The 17,204-nt window shown below is 43.8% G+C and overlaps 1 protein-coding gene across 6 annotated transcripts in view; it reads left to right on the top strand.

Annotated features, from left to right (window-relative positions):
* Positions 1-16,141, top strand: part of MEGF11 (multiple EGF like domains 11) — a 344,966-nt gene extending 328,825 nt beyond the window's left edge. For 2 of the 6 annotated variants that reach the window (XM_025472425.3, XM_049103978.1), the window contains 6 exons: positions 124-242; positions 2,329-2,395; positions 3,022-3,123; positions 5,541-5,597; positions 12,526-12,732; positions 13,360-16,141. In XM_025472425.3, coding sequence (XP_025328210.1) covers positions 124-242; positions 2,329-2,395; positions 3,022-3,123; positions 5,541-5,597; positions 12,526-12,732; positions 13,360-13,520 — 713 coding nt within the window. In that variant the 3' untranslated portion in view covers positions 13,521-16,141. Of the gene's footprint in view, positions 1-123; positions 243-2,328; positions 2,396-3,021; positions 3,124-5,540; positions 5,598-12,525; positions 12,734-13,359 lie in introns of those variants that run through there. The other 4 variants (XR_003146032.3, XM_025472428.3, XM_025472427.3 and 1 more) reach the window with 4 other exon arrangements.
* The last annotated feature ends 1,063 nt before the right edge of the window (positions 16,142-17,204 follow it).

The raw sequence follows: 17,204 nt of genomic DNA, 5'->3' as shown, positions 1-17,204 counted from the left end.
TGGGGGACTTAGGTGTCTCTCTTTGCAGAGCACTCCCAAGGCTGCCCAGCCCAAGTGTTAATATTGGGGTATCTCATGCCAGGGGCAGGGGTATGATGGTATGGCACCTTGTTCTCTTCCCAGATTTGTCTCAAAGTAGCAGCCATGCCCAGTGCTTTTCCAATTCCAGCTACCACACACTGGCGTGCGGGGGGCCTGCCACCAGCCAGGCCAGCACTCTGGACAGGAACAGCCCCACCAAGGTACCGGGCCCTTGACTCCCTAGCCCCTACCCACTGTCCTCCCAATGAGCCCTCACTTCTGCACTCCACCTGGAGGGTTCATGTGGAACCAACTGCCAAAACATTAGAACACAGCCCTGTGATCCATGGGACATGTAAACACTGGGAAGTATTTAACAGGAAGCCAGCAGGTTATATGGAACCTACAAGTGCCATGTAACCAGCAGACATCATGTATAACCCACCCATAGCATCATTCTATAGGATATATACCCCCACACACCTGTGTGTAATGAACTGGTACCAAATCAGGTGATCATCACGTGGAGCCGTCTCTTCACATAAACCATGTAGGCACTTTTGCCATATAACATGTAATCAAAACACTACACCACCTACCACTATCACTACGGTGCCTCTCCACAGGATACATGTAACCAGCACCTTCGAGTGTAACTACTATTACTCAGGTACCCACCTGATGCTTATATCTGGCATTCACGTTATTGCCACATACCTACAACTATTTTTTTTTTTTTTTAAGATTTTATTTGAGAGCGAGAGAACCTATGAGCGAGGGTGGGGACAGGCAGGTGGAGAGCCAAGCAGGGAGCCCAATGTGGGGCCTAATCCCAAAAGCCTAGGATCATGACTTGAGCCAAAGGCAGATCCTGAACCAACTGAGCAACCCAGGTGCCCTTTACCTGCAACCATTTTTCTCAATCAGAACACACACGGAATATGAAACCCAAACATCAGCCATACCCAGTGTTCTCATGGACAGCAAGCCCTACGGGCCTTCCAGGACAGGTGTGCAGCACCCTGCACAGGGTCCTCCCTTTACAGCTCCCACCCAGCATAACCCTGGCTGATGGCAAGAGCTCCTCTTATAATCACAGGTTCTTGGGCCAGGATGTTTCAGCCCACATGTGGAGGGAGCCCCCTGGAGTGCCAGGACCCATACTTGGTAGAGCAGGGAGTTCAGAATTGTAGAAAAGCCTCAAGGACCACAAAGGTCTGACAGGCTTATGTTGCACACCTCCTGACACCACCTAAGCATGTGCACGTGTGCGCCCGCGCACACACACACACACACACCTGCACATGCATAAATACAATGGCGGGACTGTTAGGAGGGCAATCCCCAAGCTCCTGGCTTCCTGTAATATCCTTCCTGTGTTGAGAACATGGACAGAAGCAGTTTCCATATTCTAAGCCTCTGCCCTAGAGTTCTGGGAATCCTTTCTCCCTGTCTGGCCCACAGACCCTTGGCAGTGCAGCCTGGACCCCTTAACAATAACATAGACACCGTACAACCCCAAGGGCAACCACTGTCAAGTTAGCACCCCAAGACTACTTTCTTCTACTTGTTCTCAGCCTCAGTTTTCCTAGGAAATGGCAGTGCTGGATTCAGGGTGCCTTGAGGCCCCAGTGCAAAGTCTGTGGCCATCATCCCCATAGCTTTGGCCCCTCTTCCCATATATCTTCTCAGCTCAGCTTAGCTTCAGCTTTAGGCTTATCTGAGGAGCCGGAAGCTCAGGGAAGGGAATCTAGATTTTCCTAGTAGGAGGCTCTTGATTAACTAGAGCCACATTATCAAGACTGCAGCAGGTTAGAGGGAAACAATGCCAAGGACGAGGCTTTCCCTTGCTGACACAAAAGGGAGACACACACAGGCCAGGTCAGGTAGCAGAGGTGACAGTGATGTTGCAAACAGCCTCAGCACCTCCCTCTGTGCTGGAGATGGACTCATGTTGCATCTGAGACACTGCCAGAGCCTGTTCTACAGCTCAACCCCACCTGGCTGACCTACTTCCCCTGGCAGAGCCAACCAGCTAGGCTCAGGCCATTTCTTGGCTATTGGGCTGCCCTGCACTACTTTGTCCCAAGGTCTGGAAACCCTACAGGTTCAGCCAGAGAGCTCAGAATGGGGTAGATTCTGCTCCCTGATCTGTCATGCCAAGGTCCACCTAGCTCTTCCTTTTCCTCAATGATCTAAAATGGAGGTGGGGCATGATCATCATAAGTGTGCTGGGCAAAATGTGAAGGCTGGGCAGGGGCACCTTGGGAGCAAAGGGATTAACTTGCTCTCCTACTCTCCAAACAGCTCAGTAACAAGTCCCTTGACAGAGACACAGCAGGCTGGACCCCCTACAGCTTTGTGAACGTGTTAGGTCAGTAGTGGTTTGAGTCTGGTCTCCTACCATCATGCCCACCTAGTCTCCTTTTTCAGCCCACACTGAAGAGGGCCCTGTTCTAGCTCCAAGGGAGGTTAGTAGATGAATCCTGAGCATGGGTTCCCCCAGGGAGAAGGGGTATGGGGAGGAAACCTAAGTCCTTGTTTCAGTTCTCATAAGCAAATGAAGCCCAGGATGCCCTTCCATTTCTATTAGGGGAGAGGGTGGCTATGACCCAGGGACCACAAAGAGGAAACAGCTAGGGCCTGGATATGGGGCTTCCAGATGCAGGCAAAAAATGTATTCACTGTCTAGGAAAGGGGCTCTTGCCTAAGCCAGGCCCTGCCAAGGTACTCCCTTCCAAGGGCTTCTTTCCTTTGTCCCACTGCCCTAGTGGGCACCATATTCGGGGGGTGAGAGGTGGGGGTGAGGGAGGAAAGGTAGATGGCCTCAACTTTAACTGATCCCCCTGGCCCTAGCCCCTTTGGATATTATACACAGGGGCCCTAATTCCTTCCAGCTTATCCTACCCTGACCCTCACCCCTTCCATTACCCTACCACCACCCCTCGCCATACCAGGGCCCTGGGAATAATGGCTCCTCCCTGTCATTCCTCTCACTAGACTCCCATTTCCAGATCAGTGCCCTGGAGGCCAGGTACCCGCCCGAGGACTTCTACATTGAACTTAGACACCTCAGCCGCCCCGCTGAGCCACACTCACCAGGTCAGACCCAGCACCTGCCCTACTCCTTCCTGCCCCTTGACTCACCCCCATGGTCCCAGACCTCTCCCTATTGAGCCCTCCTCCTCCTCTCAACATGGTTAGTCTACAAGCCCAATCGCCTATCTAAAGGAAGCTTGCCTCGATTCATCCCCCTTCTGCTCCCATTGTGGTCAGTGGATGTGGACAAACTGCTATTAAATGAAAGGAACACAACATAACTGTACGTCCTATAGGCCACAGAATATAACCCCAAACCACTGAGAAATGACTTGAGGGTGGGAACACCTTTGGGGCTCTCTGGACCCTGTGGGTGTGGATGACAAGCCCGATGTCCCCCAGAGAGACCTCAAACCCACCTCTGGCTCAGGTCAAGCTCTCCCAGATCATAGGGTAGGGTTGTCAAGCAGGGATCTGGAGAGGCTAGGGAAGGATGTGTCAACCAACATCCTATCTGTTGTGTATTAGGCTCACGCTAGTGGGTTGAGAAAGATGAAAAAAGGAGACTTGCAAAGTCAGTCCTGCTGTGGGAGGATGTGGAGTTATAGAAATAGATGCTATAGGAGTAAGCATGGTGAATCAACAGAGAACGCAGCTCCCCCTACGAAGTGGCCTCGCTAAGGCAGCGCCTTAAGTATACTGGACAACCCTCAGGCTCTAGCTCATTTCTAGAGCTCAAGGAAATGCAGCTCTGCCAACTTCTGCAGGCCCCTAGGTGCAGTAGCACTCAGAAGTATGAAGGTTCTGGATTTATCTGTGCATTGAGCAGTTATGGGCTGCAAAGACCCTGAGTCTGTACCTAGGAGGCTGTGCTCTTGGCTGCGGTTCTCCTGAGCCATGTCTAGGTCTTTCAATAACCCCACCATATACAACCCTCCCAACCCCCTGTCACCCCCCACCCCCCCAACGCTGCATCTCTTTCACAAGGGAGCATCCTCTGGGCTCAGCCCAGATTTCTCCCTGCTTTCTAGATGTACAGTCTAGAGTGTAGCCAGAGCCACCACATGCTATCATGCTATTTTGCCTTACACTAAGGCAGGCTGGTGGCCAATGGGAAAGAATACTTAGGGAGATCTAGGTTGTAGTTTTATTTAGTGTCAGATAAGTCACTGTCCCTCTGTTTCCTGTTCTAAAAAAAAGGAAAGTTAACAGTCTAGTCTCAGGAAGGATGAAGAAAGCCCTTGTCTAGTATAAAGGGCTAAACTGATGCCAGGGATACAGCTTGCTAGTCATGTTTCTGAAGGGCACAGGTACCTATAGACCTTTTAGAAGAATAGCAAACTAGAGGAAAACTTGGTTTGGTTCTGCTCTATCACTCAGTAGTGTATGGAAGGCAGGCAAATAAGAATAGATTCCTATAACTTCAATTTAGGAACTCTGTGGAGGAGGTATGGTATGGGGATGTATCTAAACAGCAGCAGGTTGACCTTCAGCGTCCAAAACGGGGGGGGGGGGGGGGGTCAAATGTAGTCACATTGTATTTTAGTAATTACTTGCTGCATGCCTTGCCTGGTAGTGTGTCCTCAGTTAAAAGCTGGGGAAAAAGAAAAGGACTCTGAGCCAAGGTCATTACAGACTCAACCTAAAAATGCCAGACAGCTTCTTTTCTGGTATCACCAGCAGCAAAGAACCTGAGCTTGGTCCCTAAAGTTTTATGTCCTGCCTCCTTAGCATAGCTAAGGACCATGCATTGTAGGAGCTGGAAAAATTTTGACAGCCAAAAGGGAGAAAAATCCTTCAGACTGAAAATACTAGTAATACTTTTCAAAGACAATTCTCAATTACATACAAATGGTCCACCTCCAAAAATGGGTAACCAAGAGAGCAGTCTATGGATGGAAAGAACTACATTCTGAAAAGATGACTAAATCAAGAATCTCAGCCAACTATCCACCTCCCTCCCTGGCTCTACTCAGTTGACTTCAGATCCAGGAGAGGAGGCAGGACCAGAGCTGAGAGGTAAGAAACAGTCTTCAATCCCATTCCAAGATCCAACAGAACTGGGATTTGGAATGTCATATCCCATCCCCAAGCTAAGAAAGGGCTCGGATTCATTCCTCATCCTATACTTCTGGAGCTTGAAACTTCACCTATAGCGACTTCAGGTGGCATCAGAACTGCCTTTGATCACGTCACTGAAGACCTTGCCCTCATAGTTAAGGTTAAAGAGGAAAAGGAGGGGGGGCTACATATGCCAGGGGGTGCTGTAGCTCACCACTAATGCTTCTGAGCCCTGTAGAATTCCTGCATCGTCAAAATGATTTAGAGTAGATTAAACCCAGAATATTCCTATATCACTAAAGAACTAATTTTATGGGTAAGGGAGGGAAAGAAAGGCAAGAAAAAAATAAAGCAAAAACACAAGCAGTCTAAGTAAATGTCACTCACTATTTTTCTCTCTTTATACTATTTTAACGCAGGTGCTTGTGGAATGGACAGACGTCAGAACACATACATTATGGACAAAGGCTTCAAAGGTAGAGTATCCAATCCTGACGTCCCATTAGAAAGGGCTTAGCAAGATAAAGAATACAGATCTGAAATGACCAGGAATTCTACCAGAGACACTGCGTACATCTCTTCCCTCACTCCCCCCAAAAAGTAAAAAGACCACAGGACCTGGGGCTGCTGGGTAGCTCTGCTCAGGAGGAGCAATCATAATAATAATGAATTTATATCTCAATTTAAGTTGCATCTGCTTAGCAAGCACTTGTGGGTTTTTTATAGACGCCAAATAAATGTCTTCGGAAATGTAGAATGTCATTACCCACCAATTAGTATGAGTTAAATTGATTATAAATTCTGAAATAAAGTCAATCTACCTGCCCCAGAGGCCTCCTGTCGTTGCGCTGGTGAGGACTGCCACCCTGCACCTGCTGGCTTTCTGGAGTACAAGAATGAAAATAATACCTAGTGCTAATACTTTATGGCAAGATCTCTGCCCCTGACAGCGAGGTCAGACCTAATCCCTAGTACATGGGAACTGCAACTGGATCATCCCTTCTAGAAAGTCTATGAGTGAAACCAAAGATGAAGGTCAGGTCCTGCCCTGGGCTTAGGCCCTACATTAAATAACAGAATATATGAAATAGGTAGCTTTGGAACTATGTCACTTATTACTCTGTCAAGTATTAACTGATCTTAGACTGGGAGCTCTCCAAGGCCTAGTTTCTCCATCTGCCAAGTTGGGACAATTATGCCTATCTATTGTCTAGTAGGGTTATTGTGAATATCCAATAAAAATCACAGATGGGAAGATTTTGCATATTGTAAAAGGTTGTACTAATTTAATAGGGCTGTCCTTTTGTCTCTGAGGTCTATTTAGGAGTCTCAGCCATACAGAAAGAGATGACTGACAGCAAAGATCCCAGTGGGTATCAGAGATCTAGCTGTGCACCAGAATCACCTGGAAAGCTTATTAAACTTACAGATGTCCACACCCTATCCTCCCAAGACTCTGAAGCAGTATATATAGGGTGGAGTCCTGGAATCTGCATTTGTAATAAGTACTTCAGTAACACCCAACTAACACTTAGGAACCACTGGTCTAGACTGACCCAGATTTCCTGTATTACTCTGCTGGTCTTTCAGACTTAGCCTTAGTTATACCGGAAATAACCATTTCCTAAACCAAGGAGAGCTAGTCATCTACAGCCCTTGGTGGAGTGGTTAACAGAAGTGGGGTGAGCTAGAGGTGGGTTGTTCTGAGCAAGAGAGCAAGAAGGGCAAGTCTCCATGAACACAATAGGATGTGCACAGCCCCAAGAGAACAATCTGAGAACAGGAGGTCACCCCTAGGCTTCTGGTCAAAGGACATTACTCCATTGGAAGCATCAATTCTGGCCATTTTCTGCATATTGACTTAAATCTTCCAAATGGAGGCAAACACCAAAACAGTAATGAAGAGAAAACCAGAAAAGAAAGCTTTACTGTTATCACTGTGACGTGAGACCTCAGTTTCTTTCTCAAAGAGGTACGGGAACTGGGTAGAAAAATCTGTTAAGAGACTTTCCAGCTCTGAAAATATGCATGACTCAAGCATGGATAAGTTCAGACAGGCCCAATCACCTCAATAAATGAGCACACGACTTTCCTATGCACTTTGTTGTCCTGTGCATTGTGATTAGGGTAACTGCTTTCAGACTTGAAACCATAAATGTAAAACTAAGGAGGGCAGTGTCTCTGCCTCAGCGTCATTCATTCCTGTTTTGTGGGATCATGTAGCTGAACCTGTAAGTGCAGAGAAGGCCAGATTCTGCAGCCAGATTTTGTTTCACCACTCTGGCTATCATCCTTAAAATTAGAGAGAAAAGAAGCTACAGGTAAATGTGCCAACAGGTGTTGGGAACCAACACATCAGAACAAGAGAATTCAAGAAGAGGAAAATGAAATGTCAGTTTGGAACTTTACAGAAATATTTACCAAAGACATGGAATAAACACCACTAGCTGGCCGAACTCCCAAATAAACATTTAATAAACTAGTCTGTACCAGGAATGAAATTATTTCCTAAAACTACTGGGCCAACCCAAATGAAAACCATTAAGAGTGAAGAGTCTGAGTGTTCTCTGAATCAATGAGCAAGCTCTTGGATTCTAGTCCTACTTCTTACTGTGTGGCACTGACTAGGTAACACTTATTTTCTGCATGTTGGTTTCTAAGTCTGTTAGAAGGATGGCTTTGTACTAGCACCGTCTCTAAGGCCCCTTCCGGGTCTTAATTCAGCCAATGTTCCTTCTTGCCTTTCTAACTTACTTTAGACCTCTGCTCACACTTCTGTGCTAACTCCATTTTACCTCTAAATACCTGTCCATCTCTCCTTCTCCCCTGCAACACAATGATACTATAACAAAATGTCTTATGTTCAATTCCTTGTCTGCCAGGCATTTCAAAGTGCTACAGAAAAAATTCTCTCTGGTACTCTCCCGATAACCTTTATGATCCTAAAATCCTGAATCCCAATATTGCTGCCACAAGGAAGCCACCCGTATGCTTTTTGCTAATCCAGCCTCCATGTCTTTCCTTGCAATAACTGTGGGTTCCAAGATAGTTAGGAGTCCAGTGACATTCAGAAAACTTTTTTTTAGCCAGTGTGGTTCTCCTTCTGACTATGAAATCTCCCTTTTCCTCTCCCCATATTCTTGTCTCTCAATGAAAAGAAGATTGCTGGGATCCCTGGGTGGCGCAGCGGTTTGGCGCCTGCCTTTGGCCCAGGGCACGATCCTGGAGACCCCGGATCGAATCCCACATCAGGCTCCCGGTGCATGGAGCCTGCTTCTCCCTCTGCCTGTGTCTCTGCCTCTCTCTCTCTCTCTCTCTCTGTGACTATCATAAATAAATGAAAATTAAAAAAAAAATTAAAAAAAAAAAATCTGTGATTTAAAAAAAAAAAAAAAAAGAAAAGAAGATTGCTAACCTAGGGTCCAGGAAAAAAGACAGCGTGGCTTTCTAATAATAGTCATTGGCTGAGAAGAAACAGATGTTCAGTGCCTGGGTTTTCCCCAAGAGTGAAATATTGACTTTACCTAGATGTTCTTGTGATCCTAAAAGCCTTAATAAGTTCAGATCCCACTCAGCAGGCGGCCTTGCAAAGTCATTTCCCCTCTCTAGATTTGCTGCTTCCTTTATAAAATGAAGATGTTTAGGCTCATTACCAAGGCCCCTCCTGCATCTAATGGTGTAAGGCTGTGATTTGGGAGGAGGAGGAACTAGATGAGGCATTATAAAGCCAAGCCTTCAGTCCTGATGCTACTAATTACAGGCCTTGGAGGAGTGACTCTCCAAAGCTTAGGTAGCCTTGGTTGACGCTTCCCCTTTCCTTGCAAAATGCCTTAAGTGCAGGGACTGACTGGTAGGGTGAGGCTATAAAAGGATGAGGAAGTGTCTTAGAGAGGTTGCTCGCTCTTTCCCTTACCCCACCCTCCCTGAGGGCAGGCAGGTAGATGACTCAGCTGGAGAGAATGGCTTTCTAAAGTGTAAGTTTTCCAGCTAGACTTGCCCTTTCCTTCCTCCAGTCCCCAGAAATAGAATCCAGATTATTCCATAATCCAACACCCTCTCCCCCTCCTGACCACCTCAATCCACACATACAGTTAGTTCTCCAGCCTTTCTCTCCCTCTGGCCCCTTTATGAAAGGTACAGCTTCTGCCTGAAACAAAAACCCTCCTCCAACCCCAACTTCTCTTTTATCTACTTAGGTGCATCCCCTGCTGCACAGCAAACTATTGGCAGCAGTCTCCTTTATCTGCAGTTTCTCTTTCCTCAGTTTCGGTTACCCAGTAGTCACAATCAAAGTCAATAGTGGCCTGTCACAATGCCTACCCCTAGGTTATTCACCTCATTTCAGGATCTTACATCATCACAAGAAGGGTAGTATAGTACAATAAAATCTTCTGGGAGACCCTATTCATACAATATCTATTACATTATATTGTTATAATTGTTCTATTAGTTATTATGATTAATCTTTTACTGTGCTAAAGTTTATAAGTTAAGCAGGTATGTACGTACAGGTATGTACGCATAGAAAAAACAATATATAGAGGGTTCAGTACTATCTATGGTTTCAGGCATCCATTGGGGGTCTTGGAAAGTATCCCAGAGGACTGATGGGGTGGGAGGAAATAGGGAGACCGCTGTATACCCCCAAACTTGAAGGCAGCTTTGACTTTTCTGGTGGAAATGAGAAGAGAGGCACTACTGGCTGACTGAGGCTCTGTTAGGCTTTGAGCCACAGCTTCAAGACTCTCCCATTGCCAGAAATCAATCATGGGATAACCACAAAAAGGTTAGAGCTTGGCCTTTCTCTCTCAGTAGGGAGGGCTTGGCCTCAGTGACAGAAGGTATTCCTTGTTGGGGGGTAAAGTGAAGCTATTGCAGCTATGGTTTGTATTTAGTGATCTAGAACAGGAGCACAGGTAACAAGATCCAAGGGGAAAACCCCATAATTGGATACCAGAGAAGACAGGTTGAGCCTTAACTACTTTAGGCAAACTTTATGAGCTTCAATATCCTCATTTCTAAAGTAGTAATCATAGTCCTTCCTGCCCAGCCCTCTTCACAGATGTAACAAGTTTCAAAGGACCTAACCAGAGTGAAGATACTAGCATAAGGGCTACGTTTTCTATCACTATTCTTCAAGTTTTAGAAAACATGCAACTAACTTAGCTAGCCACCACAAAGTAAAGCTAGCCTGGGTAGGGAAGAGAAGAGGGGTTTTAGGACTTTTCACTTAGAAGATGACAGTACTCTCCTTAAGCAGTTCTAGTCCACAGCTTCCAAACCAGCAGCTCAGCTCATCCTGCCTTACTCCCTGGCTGCCAAGTTCACAGAACCTAAAGTGGAACAGATGGCCCATGCTGGGGTTCCTGGACATGACCCCAGCCCCTCGTACTAAGAAATAAAGTACTCGCTAAAAGCAACTTCATATGGCTCTGGGCAGACTGTAGCCCAGAACTCCTATCCCCCTTTCCTTATGAGAGTGTCATCAGCAGCTGAGCCTGCTCACTGTCCAGCAAGAATGTTTTCTCCTACCCCTCTCTAGGGTTCTATGCTAGAAAGAGTCTACCACCTCAGATGGGACCAAGGCCAACACCTCTCTCTACCTGTAGGCCAGGATGAGATGGGAAATGCTCTGAGCATGGTTGTGGAGCTCACCCTACTACTGATGAGCAGTGTGACCCTGTGGAGGTCACTTCCTCATGCCAAGCCTTGGTTTCCTCATAAGCAGTAAAAGTGAAGGAAAGAATAATTACTGCTCTAGCTACATAACAGGAATAAGGAATGTCTCAATGAACTAACGGGTAAATGTATTTTTGTACAAGATTGAGGAAATGTTACCTACTGAAACAAACATCAGTAACCTTATATCCAGAAAAGTAAATCCCCTCATCCCCTCTCCCAACCAGTCACCTGTTATGGGAGAAAAGACTATTAGTGGTGGCACACAACTCAACTTCTGGCCACATGGAGAGTTCTGCTCTTCCAGGATCTAGTGCCCCCTTGAGTTACAATGATCACTTTATTATTATTGTTTTTATTTATTAATTTCACAAGCTGGAAGCAGAGAGCATGTGATGGTTCTAGTGGAAGACTCCAAGAATTTCACCATCTGCTACCACTTAAAAGAGAAATTTAGAGCTGAGAAATGCAGAAATTTAAAGAAATTTAGACCCCTGAAGACCACTCATTACTGTTAAGCCCCCTACAACTCCATGCTTAGTTCTAGAACCCCTGGCTGGCAGATGGTCACAAAGAATGAGGGCCAGAGTTTCCAGATTAGAGAGAATCTGATGCTTTTTCCAGGCAAGTCTTGCCTGACTTGGAATGATCTACAAGAGGCAGTAATCTTCCCAAAAGGGGAAAATGACAGAGGTTGAAGGGGCATGAGGCTCCCCTTCCTGTGACTCCCAGTCTCTGTCTGTCTGTCTGTCTCTCTCTCTCTCTCTCTCTCTCTCTCTCTCACACACACACACACACACACACACACACACACACACAGAGTTTCTTCCTCCAGTGAGCTCCAGTTACCTTGCCTCATATTTGGAAACTAGTCTGCATCCTTTTGTATTCTAACATACCCTGTAGTCTGGGGTGATGCACCTCAGGAGCAACAGGAGAGGAAGCATGAGTTCTCTTAGTATCAGAAAATGACACTACTAAAATGGGTTTCAGTTAACTTTCATAAGAACTCGGGGCATGTGACTTCAGAGGATACACTGGAAGACTTAAGAGAAAACAAGAACTTTCCAAAGGCTAGCCTGAGACTCAAGTGCTTTTTACACCTCTATTACACTTCGCTCTGCCCCATCTCTGATTGCAAGCTTCTCAAGAGCAGGGATGCGCCAAAGTTTGCTGCCTACAGGTTGCCAAGTTGCTGACACCTGTGCCAAAACACACACCTTCTTTTCAATCTAAGCTTCTTACTCATCAAAAAGAATTCCAAGGAAGAATGATACCACAGAACAAAGGCCAAGGAGTCCTGAGGCATGCATTCAAGTCTTGGCACTGCCATTTATGAGCTTATAGGACATTAGCTAAGCCACTTCATCTCTCTGGGCCTTCCTTCTATAAAATGTAAAGTATCAATTATCTTTGCAGGATTTTGGAAAAGTTAAATAGATGTGAAAGCACATTATGAGTATCCTGAATTAATCCCTTTCTGGTTCTATACCTAACTACTAAGAACAAAAATGTCCCTATCCCTCCAAAATCATAAGATGATTTAGGAAAAGAACTCTGCCTACTTGGAAAGCACTCTTCAACATATTTAAGAAGGAAACCTTGGATTATCATAGGCTTTTACAGCTCCAAGATTCTAAAGGCACATAAACTCCAATCTGTTTCTGGTATTGAAATTAAGTCTTGTGTTCCTGCATATCCTAAGAAATCTCTCTTGCTTTACAGATTACATGAAAGAATCCGTGTGCAGTTCTAGCACTTGTTCCTTGAATAGCAGTGAAAACCCTTACGCCACAATTAAGGACCCACCCATCCTCACCTGCAAGCTTCCAGAAAGCAGCTATGTAGAAATGAAGTCGCCTACGCACAGGGGGTCTCCGTATACAGATATGCCATCCTTGTCGACATCTAATAAAAATATATATGAAGTTGGTAGGTGTCTCAAATAAGTAACTTAGTGAAATCAGGGCAATAGTGCAACATCTGAAGTAAAAACACGCCCTCTCCACTCAACCTGTTTTGAAAACACACCCTTCTTTTGTTGCTTTTTAAGGAATCCAAGGTGAACGGTCTTTCCCAGGATTACCCTCCTCTCTCATGCAGAAAATCAAACTCTCTTGTCAACTCTGCTTTTAAAAAAATACCAGGACTAGTATGAAACAGAAATGCTGGGGGTGGGGAGTCAGTAGGGACATACTTCAACTGATTTTTTTTTAAACTGGGATTTGTATCAACAATCAGAAGAGACATTTGCAAGTTTCTAAATCACCATTTTCTACCTTCTCCCAGTTTCACTTATGGTTCCCTGGGCTTATTAAGACCGCTACCTCCACGATATTCCAAACCTCTTGGTTTTGACTAGAGCTTAAGATTCTGATAGTATACTCACTTAGGTTTTCCATTTCATGAGCAAGCCTCAATCCTAACCCTCATATATTTATCACAGATTTATAAATCCCTGGCTTCTCTCCCTACCAAGTTAAATAGAACTCTATTCCCCTGAACAAGGCAATCAAAGCTAATCTGTTCTCTGAACTCATTTTTCACTATATTCCTTAGAGCCCACAATCAGTGTGGTCCAAGAAGGCCGTGGTCATAACTCCAGCTATATCCAGAATCCATACGACCTACCTAGGAACAGCCATATTCCTGGTCATTATGACCTCCTCCCAGTAAGACAAAGCCCTGCCAATGGGCCCTCCCAGGACAAGCAGTCTTAAGAGAGAAAAGCCTCTCTTGCAATGTGCTCTGCTGAATATTCTGACTCTGAAAGAAGACAATCCCTTGACTTCAAATACTGACTCCAGCTGCGTATTAGTTATAACTTTCACCTGGAACTAAAGAAGAGCTTCCAAGTGGGACTGGGGTAATTGTTCAAATGGTCTGTTCACCAAGGCAAATCCTATCACCCACCCACACCCAACCCCAAATGCCTAGGGTTACATGATCTTTTAAAACATTTAAGATACAGCTACTCATCAACATCAGCTAAATATATATATTGATATACTTAATTCTCTGAAATGTGATGCTCAGAAAGCATACAGTGTAGGTTTCACAAACCTTCCTGGGGGAAAAGAGAACTGGGAGGGGAAAAGATTAAAGCTCCTGAAATGTATGTGTACTTTTGGTTGCTTTTACCATCAGTATCTGTTTTATTACCTAAAATAAATAGCACACAGACACAAACTGTGCTAATATCAATCCGAAAATACCTTTACATCTGTACCTTTACATCTACTCTGTCAAATCATAACAGCCAAGATTACAGTATACAGTCTAACATCTTCAATTTTTAAAAGTAAAACTTTAATAAATACAAATTAACTTTCCCTCTTCTGCCGTTCGTGATAGTAGGAGGGAAAGAAGTTTCCAAAGTGCAGCAGCCTCTTTCAGGCTACAAGATTTCTAGGCCAGCTTTACCAAATCTTGCTGATTCAAGGTTTGAGAATATTGCCACATCAATCCCAGCCTAGTCACATCCCCTCAATCCATCCAACACCTGAGTCATTCCATGTGAATCAGAACTCTGAGATGATGCTTTAAGCAAGCAGACAGACTGGTAAGAAGTATCCCTAAAAACAGCTATTTGGACTCCTGAATTTATTTGGTTGGGCATTCCTTAACTTAGAAGAGTACTTGCTTTCAAGCATTTCTTCATTCATCTTGAGCCTGATGTAGCATAGAACCTACAAGTGTAGGGGAAATTAGACAAAAATGGATATAGCAAGTTTAATAAGGTGCTTAAAGTACATGATGCTTTTGGATGGAACTAAATGAAATCATCAGAAAGAATGGACTGTAATCAGTTGGTGTAACATGATGCAAAATTTACAGTCAACAGCAAATAAGGATATCAGGTACTACTACCTTAAAATCCCCACCTACTGAGATGGCCAAAAACATATTACAATGAGCTAAGGCTCCAGATCCCAGTATTCAAACGTGTCCATACCTTCCACTACTAATGAACACAGGTAAGCTGGGGCTCAGTTTAAGTCAAACTGGAGCCAACTCCCAAGCCCTAAAAAAGAGGACCTTCTCACAAGAATTAAAGACCAAAGGGCAAACTGAAGAAACTAATGGCTACCCCTATACCACTCCATTCTCTGATAACAACCAGCAAAAAATACTTCCAAAAAGGTATACAGAAGAGGAACTAACTCAAAGCTGGAACAGCTGCTACAGGAAGTGTGGGAGTCCTGAAGTCCTTGATACAACCTGGAACTCTGCCATGGAACTCATTAGTTTAAGCTATTACCAGCAAAAACAAGAAAATAAATAAATGAGTAAATCCCCCTCCCTCACTTCACTAAAGGCTTAAGCAAATCTTATCGTTAGGGGAAAATATAGAATACTTACATGAATGCTGCATGTGTGCATGGGAGCAAGTGATCAGCAATAGCAAATTTCTTTTCCACAAAAGCCTTATGAAATATAAATATTAGAAAATTCCTTTGTAGACCCAAGTAAATATTCCTCATACATATGTAGAAAGAAATAGAGATAGAGACTTACCTCAGTATTTCAGGGCAGCAAGTGCTCAATTATCTTTGTAGAGCAAGGATCAAAAAGCATAGTGAAGTCAGATCAGCCAGGAGAAACTTCATCTCAATCCCAGGCTTTATCTTCTTCCCCTACCCTGCATGTACAGTAACTACTGCCTGGCAAACTGCAAGCAAGCAGCATCACGCCAGTTTCAGGTGTCACCTCTTGTTTGCCAACTATCTTATGGGAAAAATTCAGCAAGAGGGAGCATAGTAGAACCACTAAAGCACGGGGTCAAGGATTTGAGTGTTACTTGCCCTCTCTCAGCAACTTTTTTCCTAATGTATTAAAAAGGGGGGAAGTAGAGAGAGGTAAGGAGCTCTAGCAATCCTTTGGCTCTAGCATTCTGTGACTTTAAAGAAATGTAATACAATTCAAATTAGGCAATACAGGGAGAAGGGCAAGGCAGAGGGTGTGATTCATCTGTGGTTGACAACAGCTGCTTTCACATAACTAAGAGTTACTGGTAAAAGACATTTCAATCTTACAGAGCAACTGTTAGGAACTTCTGTCTAGCGCTGTCACACATAGGTTCATGGTCAACCTAAATACGTGCACTGTGCATTTTATTGGCAACCTGCAAAGATCTGTTTATTTTACAGAAACCAGTTTTCACTCAAAGTGGTGTGCAGACAATTCAAATAAATAAAGAAAACACTATTATTGTACAATAGCATAAGTGAGACTATGAAATGGCAATACTTTTTTAAATAACCCAGATTTGTAATATATTTGTTCACTGTGCAGAGACCAACTGTACCTTGTACAAAATAAAATGAATTTCTCAAACTAATTTAAGAGGAATGCCTACTGATGTGTTGCACACCGAAATGTGTCTATAATCTACAACTCAGGTTTAAAAGGTAGAACTAAGCTACATGTTGTGTAAGTCACTTTAGGCAGCCAGATAAGTGAAAATTATCCCAATTGATGCTTGAAAATAAAGTGAACAAGTTCTATCATATTTATAATGAGTCTCTTCGTTTAAAATAATGAATGGGAACAACATATTCTTATTCGTGTCCAAAAATTATTGAAAAATCTTGTACACATGAAATACTCAAATAGAAAATTTCTCTGCTTTCACAAAGATTTAAACTCAAAGGCAACTATAACAGCCTGTGCTCAGCTCCAGAGGCACAAAGGTACTTCTATGGGATGGAATAAAAGCAAGTGTAAGGGCCACCTAATTTGCATAAGTGCAATGAATAGGTTTCTACTAGTAGAAGTTATCATGCAGTAACATTACTGTGGGTGCATGTTTTAGGACCTTTTAAAAAATTACTCTGTGACCTAACTGGTAAAGCAGCAGGATTAATTTTAGTAATTTGCTAATTTAGTAATTAGTAAAACATGGATGCTAAAAAATAGTTTACTGAATTCTTTCAAAAGTAGGTTTAAATTTTTTCCTTCATACTTTCAAAGTTTGTACATAATCCTATTTATTTATTTATTTATTTATTTATTTATTTATTTATTTTCATAATCCTATTTAAGTCAACCTAAGCCTTTCAACTTGTCAGTTCACAAGGCTTATTACATGACACTCAAAAGTTATTCCCAATGTTTAACCAAGAATTAATACATTTTTGTTAGAGACTGTGACTCATTCAGAAATGGTCTAAGATAATTCTCAAGGGCTGGAGCTTGCTGTCTCCGTGAAAGACAAAACATGACCAAGAGTTATAAGGCTAAAAAGGTATTTACTGAGAACAGTGGTATTATATTACGACTCATGAGACTCGGAATACTACCCGATACCATAAATGATAACCAAAGGCTGCAGGTTTATGCACTCAACACAGAAGATTCAAGAATGATACATTCTATGAGCCATTCATCTAACCAGAAGGAAG

The sequence above is a fragment of the Canis lupus genome, chromosome 30 (assembly GCF_003254725.2).
Source record: "Canis lupus dingo isolate Sandy chromosome 30, ASM325472v2, whole genome shotgun sequence".
NCBI lineage: Eukaryota > Metazoa > Chordata > Mammalia > Carnivora > Canidae > Canis > Canis lupus.
Note: the sequence above shows the minus strand (reverse complement) of the source record. Positions and strands in the feature narration are given on the sequence as shown.